The sequence below is a fragment of the Penicillium hispanicum genome, assembly GCF_028827665.1.
Source record: "Penicillium hispanicum strain IBT 35686 chromosome Unknown utg000003l_segment0_segment0, whole genome shotgun sequence".
NCBI lineage: Eukaryota > Fungi > Ascomycota > Eurotiomycetes > Eurotiales > Aspergillaceae > Penicillium > Penicillium hispanicum.
Genome location: NW_026623195.1, coordinates 2,225,598 through 2,241,641, shown reverse-complemented (window position 1 = coordinate 2,241,641; position 16,044 = coordinate 2,225,598). Strand labels below are relative to the sequence as shown.

At 53.0% G+C, this 16,044-nt stretch overlaps 7 protein-coding genes across 7 annotated transcripts; 5 read left to right on the top strand and 2 right to left on the bottom strand.

Annotated features, from left to right (window-relative positions):
* Nucleotides 1-31: 31 nt before the first annotated feature.
* Nucleotides 32-1,933, top strand: N7459_003267 (PPIL2 family peptidylprolyl isomerase; the record flags this gene model as incomplete). The annotated part of the gene is made up of 3 exons (XM_056942451.1): nt 32-115; nt 193-1,382; nt 1,435-1,933. The coding sequence occupies 3 exons, from the start codon at nt 32-34 to the stop codon at nt 1,931-1,933; spliced, it is 1,773 nt and encodes a 590-aa protein (XP_056802334.1).
* Nucleotides 1,934-3,087: 1,154 nt separating this feature from the next.
* On the top strand, nt 3,088-4,846 carry ptcG (type 2C protein phosphatase PTC1; the record flags this gene model as incomplete). Its single annotated transcript, XM_056942450.1, has 2 exons — nt 3,088-4,356; nt 4,409-4,846. 2 exons carry the CDS (start codon nt 3,088-3,090, stop codon nt 4,844-4,846), a joined length of 1,707 nt encoding a protein of 568 aa, XP_056802333.1.
* Nucleotides 4,847-5,599: 753 nt separating this feature from the next.
* N7459_003265 (mitochondrial 54S ribosomal protein mL67) lies at nt 5,600-6,962 on the bottom strand (the record flags this gene model as incomplete). The annotated part of the gene is made up of 2 exons (XM_056942449.1): nt 5,600-6,553; nt 6,681-6,962. 2 exons carry the CDS (start codon nt 6,960-6,962, stop codon nt 5,600-5,602), a joined length of 1,236 nt encoding a protein of 411 aa, XP_056802332.1.
* A 316-nt stretch (nt 6,963-7,278) lies between these two features.
* On the top strand, nt 7,279-9,169 carry N7459_003264 (putative UV radiation resistance protein (UVRAG); the record flags this gene model as incomplete). The annotated part of the gene is made up of 2 exons (XM_056942448.1): nt 7,279-7,359; nt 7,409-9,169. The coding sequence occupies 2 exons, from the start codon at nt 7,279-7,281 to the stop codon at nt 9,167-9,169; spliced, it is 1,842 nt and encodes a 613-aa protein (XP_056802331.1).
* A 1,482-nt stretch (nt 9,170-10,651) lies between these two features.
* Nucleotides 10,652-13,988, top strand: N7459_003263 (uncharacterized protein; the record flags this gene model as incomplete). The annotated part of the gene is made up of 5 exons (XM_056942447.1): nt 10,652-10,778; nt 10,838-12,661; nt 12,718-12,765; nt 12,818-13,119; nt 13,179-13,988. 5 exons carry the CDS (start codon nt 10,652-10,654, stop codon nt 13,986-13,988), a joined length of 3,111 nt encoding a protein of 1,036 aa, XP_056802330.1.
* Nucleotides 13,989-14,073: 85 nt separating this feature from the next.
* On the bottom strand, nt 14,074-14,348 carry N7459_003262 (uncharacterized protein; the record flags this gene model as incomplete). Its single annotated transcript, XM_056942446.1, has 2 exons — nt 14,074-14,112; nt 14,178-14,348. The coding sequence occupies 2 exons, from the start codon at nt 14,346-14,348 to the stop codon at nt 14,074-14,076; spliced, it is 210 nt and encodes a 69-aa protein (XP_056802329.1).
* Nucleotides 14,349-15,149: 801 nt separating this feature from the next.
* Nucleotides 15,150-15,422, top strand: N7459_003261 (uncharacterized protein; the record flags this gene model as incomplete). Its single annotated transcript, XM_056942445.1, has 1 exon — nt 15,150-15,422. One exon carries the CDS (start codon nt 15,150-15,152, stop codon nt 15,420-15,422), a length of 273 nt encoding a protein of 90 aa, XP_056802328.1.
* Between the last annotated feature and the right edge of the window lie 622 nt (nt 15,423-16,044).

Here is a 16,044-nt window from a genome sequence, read left to right as displayed (position 1 = left end):
AAGACGGAATCAAGCTCGAGCTTCGTGCATCATGGGAAAAGGTCAGTCTGCACTGTTATATGCTGAAGTGGATTCCACTGACTTATATCTGTGCATAGGAACGGACAAGCTCTACGTATGCGACTGACTGTTTCGGCTTTACTCTCGCCGCGATCGCATGTTGAATTTCTGCTGACTTTTGTACGCTTACAGATCACGCACTCTGAATGGGCCTCGGAGGATGCCTTCTCGGCCAGCGCAGGCGCTGGAGTTGGCAGGGCGAGACGAGGTGGCTCTCACGCTGCATTCAAACGCCTGCCTTTTAATTTCTGTTCCCTCTCCCTCCAGCCATTTGCGCATCCAGTTTGCACGCCGACAGGAACCATCTTCGACCTGACCAACATTCTACCGTGGATTAAGAAGCATGGGACGAATCCTGTGGATGGGTCACCCTTGAAGAGCTCCGATCTAATCAAGCTCACCATTGCGAAGAACGAGGAAAACGAGTATGTTGACCCGGTGACCTACAAGGTGTTGACAGACAATACGCACATTGTCGCACTGCGAAACACGGGCAATGTGTTTGCTTGGGACACGGTAGAGCGGTTGAATATCAAGGGGAAGCTGTGGCGAGACCTGGTCACCGATGAGGAGTTCAGCCGCAAGGACATCATCACCTTGCAAGACCCGCAAAATATCGAGTCGCGCAATCTTAGCTCCTTCAACTATTTGAAGGAGGGCGAGACAGAGATACTGGATCAACAACAAGCTTCGGAGAGTGTCAATGCCAATGCGCTGGGCAGTTCGGCCAAGATCTTGAAGGCCAAGGAGGCGGTGGCCAAGGCCCGCGCTGAGAGAGTCCAGCAACAGGCTGGATCTGCTACTTCCAAGGCCATTTCGAAGACAGGCTCTGCAAACCCTGCTGCATCGAAGATGGGGCTATCCCAGTCCAAGCCTACCCCTTACAACGCCGCACGCCACACGACAGGCAAGGCCGCCGCCTCATTTACCAGCACGGGGTTGACGCCTCACACCTCAGCCGAGCTGGCTCTTCTTTCCGAAGAAGAATACATGCTGAAACGAGGCCGGGTTAAGGCGAAGGGCTATGCACGAATTGTGACCACTGCCGGACATCTCAATCTGGAGCTCTATCCAGAATATGCCCCCAAGGCCGTATGGAATTTCCTCCAGCTCGCCAAGAAGGGCTATTACAAGGATGTTACCTTCCACCGGAATATCAAAGGGTTCATGATCCAAGGCGGTGACCCTACTGGCACTGGACGAGGTGGCGAGAGCGTTTGGGGCAAATACTTCTCGGATGAGTTCGAGGGACCTCTGAAACATGACGGCCGTGGCACACTAAGCATGGCCAACAAGGGCAAGAATACGAACAGCAGCCAATTGTAAGTGAAGGACTGGTAGTGGGATTCCATGTTTACTCACGCATACCACTAGTTTCTTTGCCTATCGAGCTCTGCCTCACCTCGACCGCAAGCACACCGTCTTTGGCCGGCTCATTGATGACCCAACCCCATCATCTACTACGCTCAGCACTCTGGAAACCCACCCGGTGGAATCGTCCAGCAACCGACCTACCCCCGACATTCGTATTAAGGATATCACGGTCTTCGTGGACCCGTTTGAGGATTTCTTGAAGCAGAAGCGTGCAGAGGAAACGCAGGACTCCGCGGCGGATGCCCCGGAGCCCGATGAGGCAGATCGCCGAGTGGATGATGACCGAGTGACCTGGACAGGAAAACGAGTGCGTGGGCCTGGCGCTGACTCGAATGACGGCGGGTCCATTGGCGTCGGGAAGTACCTGAAGGCTGCCCTGGCCGACCGAGATGGAGAGGAAGACGAGATCGTGGAGTTTGTCGACGAAGAGCCCGCGCCCGAGCCGGCGCGCAAAAAGATGAAGGGCACTGGTGGATTCGGGGATTTTAGCTCTTGGTAGTTCTCTTTGTCGGCGCTTGGATCCATTGCGGGCGATCGGTTCCTGTACATTCTGGTTGAAACTGGGTTGGTGTTTATGGAGGCATTTGAGGGCGGATGAAGGATAACTTGACCGAGAAATCAAGCTTGGTGCCGTCGTGCAGTATACATCCACTCCGGTAAAATCTAGACTAGAGAGTGCTATAAAAATATCTACGACCTGTCACAATCGGTGTAGCTGTACCTCGGTAGCTAGATATAGAGTTGAGTTCGTAGCTCCTGCAGAAAGCCAGGACGCCCAACGGAACCTCCATCCCCGTCCTAACGACTCTAGAGGGCGTTCTCGCATACGATCCTCCCCCGCTGTACTCAGCAAGAGAGAAGAGAGAGACAAGCGAGACTGCTCTTCTCACCGAGAAGTTGTCAGCTCCACTCCACTCCTCCCGTTCTTGGCTCCGCCGACGCAACGGGCGGAGTTAGATCGTTTTCCTCATCCGGATCGCATCACCGCAACCCCAACCTTCGTCACGCTTCCTCTTCCACAGATCCTCCCCTTCACTTTGATCTGCCGTGATTCACTCTCTAACTCCAATGTAAGTCCGCCTGTCGCCATTCCTCTGTACGTTGTCTACACCCATCTCCGGAGGTTCCGTGCCGGTGGGGTTTGGGGCCAGGCGACCAGATGCGCTGCGTGAACCCCAGTGTATACTTTTTACCTTGCCCGGAGTGCCATGCTCGGTCGTCATCCATCCCCAGTGTGTTTCTTGCGCTCAATGGCCCGTTTTTCTGCAAGTTCTTGCTCAGCCGCTCTGGTTGCCGGCGACAAGGGCGCTTCCCCTCTCTGCTCATGCAGCCCCCATCAATCATGCGTCTTCCATGCATCGCCGTCTACTAGTTTCTCCCTCCCGTGACTTTCTATGACTGGCCCATCAGCTGCCGGCAGCACTTCTCTCAAAAACCACACCATCACTAATGCTCTTGGACGATTAGCCTGCGCTTCCATATCTGACTGACCGGCACCCTACGTCAGTCCGCAGTATCGCCCATCCCGTCATCCTCACCCCGCCGTCCTCCACCTGCCCGTTAAATCCCCCCCAATCCTTGCAGAAGGATACCATCAAGCTGGCAGGAAATAAGCGCCGCAGCTTTTCTTCGCAGGGTGGGTTACTGAACAGAATGTTCAGTGGTTCCTCGAGCCCGCCCAAAGACAGAACCGACCCTACTCCCGTGCCCGGCATTGACACCAACTCCCCGAGCCTCCAGCCCGAAAGTGCCAGCCCTCGCGACAAACGTTTCTCGCCGCCCGGTGCCGGATTCTTTACCCGTCGACAGAGTGAGGACCAGAGCCCTGCGAACGATAAGAAACGCCGGAGCAGCACCGTGACCAAGGCGGCGAGCTTCTTCAGCAACGCCAAGAACTCCTTGAACTTGAACGGCACCGCGCGTGAAACTGCCTCCTTCAGCACTAGCCCATCGATCTCGGAGAGCCCGATTCAAAAGCTGGGGAAGATGGACCCAGCGCTGAACGTCCCACAGGGATCGTTCAACAACTCAGCCGGAGAGTCGATTCCCACGCCGCACTCATCCTTCCGTGTGGGCGTCACAGAAGATCGGAATCGAAAATGTCGTCGAACGATGGAAGATACACATGCCTACCTGTACAATTTTCTCGGGACCCCGGCACCGACAGTGCCACCCGACATAAATGGCAATGACCCTCCCAATGAGTTACAGGCCCAGGAGGAAGTGTCAAATGTTGTGGAAACGGACAATGGGTACTTTGCGATCTTCGATGGACATGCCGGCACCTTTGCGGCCGAGTGGTGCGGCAAGAAGCTCCATTTGATTCTGGAGGAGATCATGCGGCGGAGCCCCAATACTCCGGTGCCCGAACTTCTCGACCAGACATTCACCAGCGTCGACCAGCAGTTGGAAAAGCTACCGCTGAAGAATAGCGGGTGTACCGCTGTGACGGCCGTGCTTCGCTGGGAAGATCGGGTTCCCAGCTCACATTCGGCGACCGGCTCTGCTGCCCTTGCTCCTGCTGCCGCAGCTGCGAATAAGAGTGATACCAATTCCGAGTCGATCGAAACTCCAACTCAAGAGGGGCCGTCAGGACCCGCCTCTCGCTTGAAGTTGCAAGACAAAGCTGCTCGCCAACGTGTGCTCTACACAGCCAACGTGGGGGATGCCCGTATTGTCTTGTGCCGTAACGGGAAAGCCCTTCGTTTATCGTATGACCACAAAGGAAGTGATGAAAACGAAGGTAAACGAATTGCCAATGCTGGTGGCCTGATTCTCAACAACCGCGTAAACGGGGTACTGGCGGTCACTCGAGCCCTGGGTGATGCTTATCTCAAAGATTTGGTCACTGGGCATCCTTATACAACCGAGACGGTTATTCAACCGGATGCCGATGAGTTCATTATATTGGCCTGCGATGGAGTATGTTTTGATCTCTTCTTTTAGGACTCGTGAAAGCTAATACGTAATCTAGCTCTGGGATGTCTGCAGTGACCAAGAGGCTGTTGATCTCGTCCGAAACGTGCAAGACGCACAACATGCTTCCAAGATCCTTGTCGACCACGCGCTTGCCCGTTTCAGTACTGACAATCTTTCCTGTATGGTTATTCGCCTCGACTCAACCCGGGTCAAGGAGGTTGTCAACAACAAGACGGCGCCTATCGGAGTCGATGGCGACCCATCTACAAATGTCGGCCACGGTGTGAGCGAAGCCGACAAAATTGTCGAGGGTGCACGCCAAAGCATGGCTAGCGCCGGCCTCACTGATGACCCAGAAGCAGCAGAGAAGGCTGAAAAAGAAATCCTTCAGAAGATGGCAAACCACGACCAAGAACTAGGACCCGAGATGTCTGTTGACGAGTCGACTGAGCTACCATCTGTGGATATTCTGAAACCGACGAATGCATCTTGAGAGGGCCCCTGATTGCATGAGATCGATGGTCCTGTCTGGTTCCTCCCCCAATTTTGAAAGAGCAGCAAGCAGATTGATAGAACGTGCACATACCTTCTTGTTTGCCTTCGTGTACCCACCTTCAATACTTCTGCAAGCCGGTCGAGTTGGGGACCTGGAGTTGCTTACCATGTCTTCTATGCTTTTCCTCTCTGATTTACATTTGTACATCGGCGTCAGTTACGAATTACACCTCCCCCCTTTGTGTGTTGTCACCAGTCTCGAGATCAGGTCTGGCTGCCGCAGTGGTCTGTTGTTGGCTTGTTTCCTATTTATTGGAACAATTTGCCTTCCATGCTGGGACTCATGAGTTTAAGACCTTTTTTGCCATTTCTATCTGTTCTTGTGTATGTATGGCTTTTTATTCTATGTAAAATGAGACCCAGTCGTAACGTTCTGCCAGAGATGCAATTCCCTGCCTGGTATGTGTATAGATCTGGCGGATTCTTTATCAGAGAAGGAGTGATTTTGGGCATCTTTGTTCATCACTATGTGACCGGAAATATCTAAAAATACAATTTATGCAGTACAAAAATCCAGCAGTACCTGGGGAAAACACCAGGGGAAGAGTACAAATGCATCACCCTCCCTCGTCTGAGACTAGATCAATGGAGGGATATATCAACAGTTGGGAGTATCGCTCAACGCAGTCGATGACGGACGTAAGGGCGCACCAGAAAATGGAAACGACATCGTCGTGAGGACAATGTACGTTTACTCAGCCTTTCTTTCTGTGAACTCATTGTCGGAAATGATCTCGTCAGAGTAGACCTCGTCGGCATACTCGGCCTGTTTCTCGCTGCCGATAACATAGCTGCGCTTGATCTCCAGAATGCCATGCTCCACAGTCTTTGGCCATGACACGGCATAGTTCGCATCGTGCAAGTCCTGCCACAGGATCTTGACCATCTCAGGTCTGCCTGAGACGTCGCTAGGCTCTTCATTGACATTCTGCTGCTCCCCATCGGCAATCGCCTGCTCTGGATCGGTGTTCTCTTGAATCCCATCGTGTTTCATCTTCTCCTCCATCTTCCTCTGCTTTCTCTCCTCCACTTCCAGCTCTAGTTTCCGACGGCGGCTCATCACTCGTTCTTCAAACATCACTGGCTCCCCACTGCGTTCGCTCAGTTCTTGCTCCAGTGCCAAAACTCGAGAGTTGTATTCATCGAGTTTAGCACCCTGGGACATCGCGAAGGCACGGCGATTCCTGCGCACAGCGGGGGTAAGATACCCGTCTTTATTAGAATTCAAGTACCCACGTGCATGGCCGTTTTCGAACAGTCCTCGCTGTTCAGCCTCTTCTTGAATAGCCAGAACAGCAGCTATGTCTGCAACCGAGGTGGCCTTCTGGTCCATGAGAACCCGGGCCCGTTCCTTCTTTTCCATAGGCTGACCGATTCTTCGCTTGTTGGCCTGATCGAATTCCTCCGCTCCCACCGGGTCCCGCGGCCGCTTCAATGCCAAGTATTCTTCGGTCACGGTGATCATCTCCGGGGGCGGAGCGAGCTGTCGCTGCATTGAGAATTCACGAAGTAGCTTGTAGGCACGCAGGCCGAGTCGCGGCTCAGCAAAATGCACGGAGTAGTATGGTACCCACATGTCTCTGCGGAACTCGGCAGGGACTGTTTTCTTGCCATGGTAGACCATTTGGCGCAGGATGTTGCTTTTCTATAAGGAGGAGGAACAGAGCACGTTAGTCAAATGATCATATCGATGGGAGGGCTAGGCTCCATTGAATCAATGTGCCAGGCCATAATATTTTGTCTCCACAGTGAGTGCGTCGCACAAGACTCACCTCCAGATACCGAGTCAGCGAATACACAACCTGCTTTGTGCGGACATTGTGGTAGACGAAGATGTTCCTTCCGTGAGAGAGCGAGTTCAGCGCCTTCTGCAACCGCACGCTTTCTCGCCTTTGGTACTCCTTGAACGCGTTCGAGCTGGGCTCTCGCGGCTTTCCTTGGATTGGTGTTTGCGGATCAATTTCTGGTTGCCGTACAAACTTCGACAAGGCCGCGAATTTCGTCGAGTCTAGGATCTTTCGGACCGGCTTGGACACCGTATTTGAGGAGGCCATCGTGGCCAGTGCGGGTGCTTTGACGCCCGAGAAGCACAGCGATTGGCCCTGGTGAAGGTAATTGGGGGTTGGGCGGAGGTGGGAAGGGTCGTCAGTGTTGACGGGGGTGAAGACGGAGGCCGATTTTTTGACGGGGCGGTCGTGGTCTTGGCGCTGCCCTGCTCTCCGCATCGCCTTATCGGCTGCCTCCAACTCTTCGCCATTGTTCGAGCACGGGCGCCCTGATGTCTCTTATTTCGCTAGTCATGATGAGGCCAGTTAGCTTCTCGTGCAGCTGGTGAATCTCAATCTCCTCCCCGTCAATTCAGGCAGCGCGATGGACGGCGTGGACGGCGTGGACGCGAGCACGGAACATGACGTGGTCTCTCGCAGAGAGCGGCCGTGGCTATATGCATCGGTATGACCAGCGCCAAAAAGAGCATTTGCCGATACTAAACCTGCTATAGAACCGAAAGCTGCGGCATCTTCATGGTATTTCCGTCCGTAACTTGGTAGTCACTCCACCCTTGAATCGAGCTCGGGGGAAGACGATCGACGATGACGATATCCCCAACACCTTGAAATCACCCTCCAAGATTCTGGCGCAAAATGGAAGTCACCCATTACATCCATCACGGTCTTTCACGGAGCTCAAGTCGCGCGCTAGTGAGGATAATCATGCGGACAAAAGGGCCGACACGCGCCAGCCGCGTCGGAGTCTCCTGCCCTGGAACGATCCCAATCCTCGGACGAGACAAGTGAGACTGGAGGATATCACCAAAACCCGCATGGCAGATATATGGTTTTCAGTCCATTGTGAAGGCGTCGATGAGCCAGTCTACATCAGCGAAGTAATCAACAAGGCAACCAACCCTAACTTTCGGTCTTTTGACCTTAACTGCTCAGGGCCTTTGATTTGTCGAATGGACATATTGACGCTCAAGCTATGGGCAAAAACTGAGAACATGTCAGAATATGCATTGCTGGTGGAATTGCAGTTGAACCTACGGTCCCTCCAATTTTTGGGAAAGACCATCGAGAGCTTTCACCAGCCGCTTCCTGCAAATTCTATCTTGTTTCATTTCCCGGACGGGGTGTATACCAACCTGACTGATTTGCCGCCGGTGGAACCACCCTTGAATAACTCAGGCCAGCGGGCAAATGCAGATGGAGCAACGCTGCCGACGTCCTCTTACGATGCATTGATGCGGCTGGCCAACCTTGACGAATGCATACAAGATGCGCTCGCCACTCGGGAGAGGTTGGAGACTCAAATTGGAAACATCTTGAAGAAGAACGAGGACGCATTTGCGACTGACAGCGATGCGGCCAAAGCGCAGGATCGCCTCGTCTCTGTTAAGCATGCAGTCGCCGGCCAGCGGAAGCAACTTCGGATTACATCCAAGCGCAAAGAGGATCTGATTGCTAGCATCAAGTCTCGGAAAGAGGCTATGGAGCAAGGTCGGCGGGCTCAAGAGAAGGCCCGTAGCCACCTTCCAGATGCTCAGCTGAAACTAGTATCCAGCGAACAATTACTTAGTCACAACGCGGACGAGACGAAAGGTCAGATTCGGCGTATTGCCGAAGACTTGATGGTGATTTATCCTATCGACCCAATTCCCGACAAGTCGCTTGCGTTCACCATTGCCGGGCTGCCACTCCCCAACTCGAATTTCGAAGACATTGATCGCGAGATCGTTGCCGCCGCGTTGGGGCACGCGGCCCATCTGGTATATCTTCTCTCATTCTATTTATCGGTTGCCTTGCCTTACCCAGTCAACCCAAATCTCTCGACTTCCATCATTCAGGATCCTGTATCGCGAGATCTTCCCCAACGAACCTTTCCTCTTTACCCAGTCAACGTTCATTACCGATTTGAGTACGGCGTCTTTCTTTTGAACAAAAACATCGAGTTTTTGCTCAACGAGGCAGGAATACGCGGCCTGGACATTCGCCACACCCTTCCCAACCTCAAATACCTTCTGTACATCTTGACTGCAGGCACATCAGAAATCCCTGCGCGAAAAGCGGGTGGAATTCGCGGCCTTCTCACGGGACGGCTGACTCCTGCTCTGTCTCGGCGCGGTAGTACGGACAGTGCTGTCTCTGGCGAATCGGTGCAGCCTCGCAAAGCTCGGGACTTGGTGTCGCGGATGAACGGTAACCTTGTCCTGGAGCAGAGGCCAAAGATTCCATGGACAACGGCAATACCACCGCTCTCATCCTAAGTGGCTAAGTGTGCGCAGGTAGCTTATCAGCTGGGTGAATATTGTATTGCCTTCCTCCCCACTGACATTATACATTGCCCTTTGTACGGATCTGGGGATGATGGATTGTCTCGTGTACACATGTGGGTGTACATAGCAAGATAAACTGCGTGGGTGAATGGACGTGCTATTAAGATTCTAGACTCCGAGTCGAAAGTAGATCTCAAATCAGTACCATGTTTTGGATGAGCCTCTAGTGACTGGTTTCCTATATAGCAAAGTCTACAGGCAAGAAACTCTCTGTCTGCACTCACCCTGCATGCCAAAGATAGCAAGCTTCCCGTGGAGCAATTCATGAATACATGGTATCATCGACTCGCCTTGCTTAAGATCTCCACCAAAATTGGCTACCGCCACTATTGGCATGCGGCAAGAACGCTCCGTGGGGGTGAGGAAGTAATCTCACTAGAAACAATTTATGGATGATCGCTAGAGTGCTCGAACAATCCAATTTTCGACATGACAGGCTCTTGAGCGAGGCTTAACCGAGGGAATGTTCGACCAATACACAAGCCAGACGGCCCATTTATTCCCAGGTTGACTTATTGGAGTTACTGGACTGCTAATAGATCCTAAAATACTTACCATCCTCTCCAGCATCAACCTCCCCCACCTGCTCATTATCCTTCCCTGTTCGTCCTGTTCAACCTCTCCTTAAATTTACGCAAAGTCGGTCCTCCCCTTGATCTGGAGAGAGATGTAATGACTGATTCTTTCCCAACAGGGACAGTCTCCAGAAAAGACATTTATAATCTCCCAGTATCAACCATGTCTGTTAAGACAATAAAGAATTCGGCGGTCTTTTGAAGGCGTCTGGAACTCGATCCTGTTACCAGGGGCCCACTACATGGGCAGAAAAGCTCATTATGGAGGGATAAGCTCAGTAATAGATATAGCTAGACTAAAAATAGTTTAGTTAATAATAATATAGTATATATATAGAATTAGTAGTTTATTATTAGAAACTTTAGTTTATATCTATTTCAAAAGGCTTTTAGAGTTTTTATATATTTTAGTATACACTAGATATATTTATTTTTATTTAATAGCTTTAGTAATTAGTAATTACTTTTATTAACTAGATTCTATAAAGGTAAATATATGCTACTAAGACTCGATGTAACTTTCGCGACCCCGCAAAGCTCTTTATACAATTGAAATCGGTGGCCAAGGGCAATGGAGTTTTGTATATAGTCGCATCGAATGAATTTATCGGGTTCAGCAGTCATCTCCACGCGATTAATTGCTGGATTTTCTCTTGTCTCTCTCTTTCTCCTCTCTTTTTTATGTTCAATTCTACATTTCCCACTCTTCCGTTCCATCCAATCGGCCGCCGCTCATATAATCCAACCCCCACCGCCTTCCAGCTTATCTTCGCTTTGCATCGGCTCCTCCAGCGCCGTCCACCCACGCCCCGATAGCTTTCTTCCTCTCTAGCCCAGCATGGCTCAGGATGCCAATAGTGCGGGGCAGACCTCCGGCACTTCGCCGTCTCCTGCCTCGCAGCATAGACGCGGCTATCAGGCCTGCGATCCATGCCGCAAGCGCAAGGTCAAGTGCGACCTGGGCAGTATGATCAGCGATCCCCCTCTATCTAAATGTGCTTGGCTGACTGATCGCAATCGCTAGGCGTTGACAACCCTCGCCCTCCACCGTGTGTGCGATGCCGTCGCGAAAGCAAACGATGCGAATTTTCCGCCACCCGTCGCAAGCGCAAATCCTCCGACGCTGCAGAGGATGCGGACGAAGAAGCGAACGTGCTTCACCGCGACAAGCGGATGATGAGTGGGGAGGTCATCACGAAGAAAGAAACACCGGTCGCAGGCTCACCTTTGATTTCGTCGGAATCGCCGTTTGATGCCAATCCCCTCCGTGTCCGGCAGAGATGGCCAGAGGCGCGACCGCCGCCAGTTGCGCCTCAGCGATACACTCCAAGTGCTCCGATAGCCTCGCCTGTGAGACCGTTTTTGGAATCGAGAAACCAGCGAATGCCAACCTATCCAACTAGCGACCGAGGCCCAGCGTCCGGGTATGGCGGACAGCCGATGATGAATCGGACCGCGGTGGAATTGTTGTCGCCGGCCATCACCAATACTCATGATGCTCTACATTTGCTCTCTGAGGCAGCGGGAAGGACGGAAGACCTAAACCGCTACGCTGCTAGACAATCCGTGTCATCTTTCAACTCGGGCCCTTCTCCCCTGGCACATATCACTTCCCCGGGTTCTTTTTCACGCACTCCCCGGTCGGGCATGTCGACGGGCGGAAATGGCTACTTTCAAGGTGCTGGTCCCGGTATTGTGGATCCTCAGATTTCGGACGGGCCTGAGCAACATGAGTCTCCAAGCAATCAGCAGGATCCCGGATATGTTGATGCCGTCCGAGCTTGGTCCCGATTGCGATTTGTTCGTGCGGGATGGATGACGGTTGAAGAGGGCATGGACTATGTTGCTTACTACTACAAAAATCTGGCACCTATGAGTCCCGTGGTGACGCCGGACTACTCGCAACCTTCCACCCATCGCACATTGCTCACCGATGAGCCTGTGCTCGCCGTCACTATCCTTACAATCGCGTCGCGTCATTTGAAGCCCAAGGGTGATGGGGCTAGTACCCGAGCGTTTTACATCCATGATCGTCTATGGTCGTATCTGCGTGGGATGATCGAGCGACTGTTTTGGGGCCAGGAGAAATTTGACGCTGGAGGGCCAGGCATCAGCCGTCCTCGGGCTCTTGACCTTGCTTCTACTTCTAGCAGGCCAAATCCCAAAGGAAATTTGAGAGCTTTGGGGACTGTCGAAGCGCTGCTGATTCTCACAGACTGGCATCCGCGCAATCTTCACTTCCCTCCCGGTGACGATGAAAACACGCTGCTGGATACCGAGGCGCAGACACAGAGTCGCACCGACAAGGACCTAGAGAATGACAACGAGCAGACAGGTGCCAGAGGGGCTACCGCATCTGCGGAAGGAAGAGTAGCTTTTCAAAAGTGGTTGGAGCCTGCCTGGCGATCAGATCGAATGTCTTGGATGCTACTAAGCACCGCGCAAGCATTGGCTTTTGAGCTCGGTGTATTCGACCACAAAAGTGAGCCCAAAGGTGTGCCCGAGCTAGCTGCTGAACAGGCACGGAAACGCCGACTACGCCGATTGATTCTTATCTTCATTACGCACAGCAGTGGGCGACTCGGAATCCCTTCGATGCTGCCTCTGCCCGAATGGGGTCGAGATGCTCCACCCCCGGCCTCTAACCTGAAAGACGGTGACTCAGACCTCGACCAAATGCAGGATTGCTGGATGGAGATATCCAAGATTGTCTACCAGGCAAATCATCAGTTGTTTGCCTCAACCGAGCAAACCTCCGAATTGATCAGAAGTGGTCGATACCGCGACCAAATCGATTGGTTCCAACCCCAGCTGCGAGACTTCCGGCAAAACCTAGATCGTGTCAATCGTGAGTCAATTCATTTAATAACTCATCTGCTAGAATTGTGATGCTAAAACCACCAGTGACTTCTCCCATGCGAGGGATTCTACTGATCGAATATGAATATACACGTGAGTCGACCGAGATACCGATTATCCAAAGCTAGACACTAATCATGTCTAGGGCTCTATGTAAATTCTCTTGCTCTTCAGGCCGTTGTTGACCGTTGGACAACAATGTCCAACGAATCTATACAAGCCCAGCCTGGCCGGCCAGGATCGGGACCGTCAGCTGGCAGCAGCGGGTGGTTCCAGACCCTGATGGAGCTCTATCGCGTCAATGAGCCATACATACAAGAGGTCGTGGATGCCTCTCGCCGGATTCTGCAGACGGTCTTGGAAGGACTTGTCCCTGGAGGCTGCCTTAAGCATGCTCCTATTCGAACATTCTTCCGAATTCTATCGGGCATGATCTTCATTCTAAAGGTAAGCTGCACTTTTGACTAAGAGAAAACCCACCTGCTGTTGCTGACTTGATTCGGTAGACATTTACTCTAGGCGCTCGTGAAGACGACGTGCGTGTTTCTTTAGATCTTCAAGACCGCACTGTTGAGGCGCTGCGCACTTACGTTGTTGATGATGTCCATATCAGTAACACTGTGGCTCGCCTGCTAGAGCTTCTCACGAGCAGCATCCGAACACGCTTTCTACGCTTCGCGCCGCATGACCGCGGAGCGGATGGTGACGGACAGGATCGTGCCTCCGCCCCAGCTTCACGAGTTCATTCACCGCCGCGTGAGAGCGTTTCAGGTCGTCGTGAAGGCCCACAGCCACCCTGGTCATCAGCTCAACGCCAGGATGCAACTCCAAGCGGAGGCGGCATGGGATACGTGGAGAGCAACGGCGCCGGCGGACATCCGTCAGGGACGATCGGATCGGCCCATGACCCACTAGCCAACATCCCTGCGCAGCCGATCAACTCTTCTAACCTGAACGTCTCCTTCATGCCGCCCCCGCCCTCCGTGTACTACAACTACTATGACTCGAATTCCACAGTCCCCGCCGGCAACCTAGAACGATCATCTCCGAACCATGTCGTCTCCTCGCAAGCCGTCGGAGACAGCAACGGAGCAAATGCCACGTCCGGTGGGCTGCCAGACTGGTTTGCCCTTCCTCTCGATCAATTCTTCAACAGCTCCACTGGAGTGGTCGACCAGGGTCTAGGTGGAACTGGCCCGATGTTAGGCGAATTTGACATGTTGGAGGTCTTGCTGAATGAGGGATATGACGGCAACAACAACAACGCGGAGGGCGAGCCTGGAAATGGCGCGCTCGCCTCCCAATTCTTGCCCTAATGCGCCAGAAACCCGCGTTTCTGCCTCTCCCAGGCAGACTGCGAAGCCATGTGACACGTACTTTTCTTTTGCTTTTCCGTTTAAACTATATACCCCGGCGGGATCTCCGCTTGGCGTCTTTTGACTGTTAGCATATGTGGAACGGTGATTTGCCGACGCAGCAATCTGTTTGAAACAGAGCTGTCTTACCTTCCCCCCAACCTTGTTACCGGTGCTTTTTGTTCCCGATTGGATGACGGTACTAGGGATGTCGTACTGTAGATGTTTTGCTTGGGAGCTTCTGTCGGCTTCGCAGGCTTCGAGATTGTAGGTCTCCGGTCGGCCTCCGTCGGTCTCAGCGCCGCGGCGCCTAGGTTTCATCGCAATATGATAGGGCCGATCTTTTCACATGTCTATGGCCTTTAAGTTTAGCTTGTTCTTTCTTCCCTTTCAGCCTTGTGAAATAAGTCTCGCGGGGGGGCTTGCATTTGGGGAGTCTTCGTCTCCGAAATTCACTAGTTAGCCCTAAGCCAATTGAGGCTGCGGGGGTATGATGTCGGATGGGACAATGATGGACTAAGCTTGCGCAAGACAGAGTGCTCGTGCTTTCTCCGATGGCCAATGACTCGTGATGGCCATCTATGTCCCGACGAGACAATGATCATCATTGTTACAGTGCAGTCAGTTCTTTATGCAGCGACATCGAGGGGCACATATCCCTGAACGGGAAGCTCAATAGGATCAACTGCAGGAAAGCATGGATCCATCGATGGATCACCAATCCATGGTTTATTAGATTGTACAAATTGTGAGGAAATGTAATCATGACCCAAACCCGGGCAGCCCGACAGGTTGCGGGGGGCCAAAGGATTCAGCTATTGCTTTTGTTCAACTCCTATTTGTGTACTGTAGCTTGCAGTTGAAGTCGGGATTTTTGCCGCCTACCACGACAGCGAGACCAGATGTAATCCTGAATCCAATAGTTTGTCCTTCAGGGTCCTGCTCGCATCCTCCGCCGTCGATCGATTTGCTGCAGGGCGATCTCCAACCGTGTTGGGTTATTGTGGACGACTTAAAGGGAGGATGATCGCCGCCACGAAGGATCTAGTATCCGCGCTTGGGAGATGCGCCTGATAAGGAGTGCGGTACGGGTGTGCTTGTCCGCCAAGGGTCACATCGGGCATGATTGATCGGACGGCGATGGGAGGCGCAGAGTCCAACGTGGATGCAGACATGCAGGGCGGAGTCCGGTCGGACAATTCGTGGGTTGACTCGTTGCGGAGTCGAACGGTGGAGAGTGAAGAGACCTCAATTCCATGTTCTCGCACCCACTTCCGCGACTACCCTGCTCAAGGCAAGACGTGCATCTTCGGCAGCTCCACTGCCTCCCTGGCGGACCAACTCCCACGCTCAAGTGGCCTGTCCAGCTCGGCATCGCCGCCGGGCGCGATGTGACCTCAATTGGAGGGGGCAAAGTCTATGCCTTGCTGTTGAGCGTCACGATTGGCTGCTCGTCGAGATAACGGACCCTGATCGACAGGGCGTGGTTCACTCACGTCGACTTCCATCGATACAGTTCGCTCGAACCGCCTGCGAGTCTCTCATCAAATTGGTCTGGTCAGCAACATGCAATTGGCTTGTCTCATTCAATCCTCTCATTCCCCACCAGGGCTAGCTGGCCTCCGACGGTGAATGGGGATCGTCAGGGCTGCGCCGAATGGATGTCAAGCCTCCGACTGCTCGTGTTGGTCTCGGCCGGACATCTCCGTTCTGGAACGAATGGGTAGCTTGTCCTAACCAAGCTCTGGTGCTTCATGGCGGCGCATCCCCCGCCTTCGTGCTTGTGCTGTTCGACAGTAGTATAGCGCTACCAGACCCACCAGCTCCCATCCGCCTCATCCGTCTTCACAAGCGGTGCTATGCTCTCTTTGGCTGCTCTCAACCCTGACTCTCCGCTTGGCGGACTCCGTCGTGCCATTCTGGCTGGCCGATGGAGACCGTGATGGTGTTGAAGTTTACTTCCGAGACCCTGCAGCCCTTGGATCGGCGTCGCGGGCTTCCCGGACGAGCAAGATCC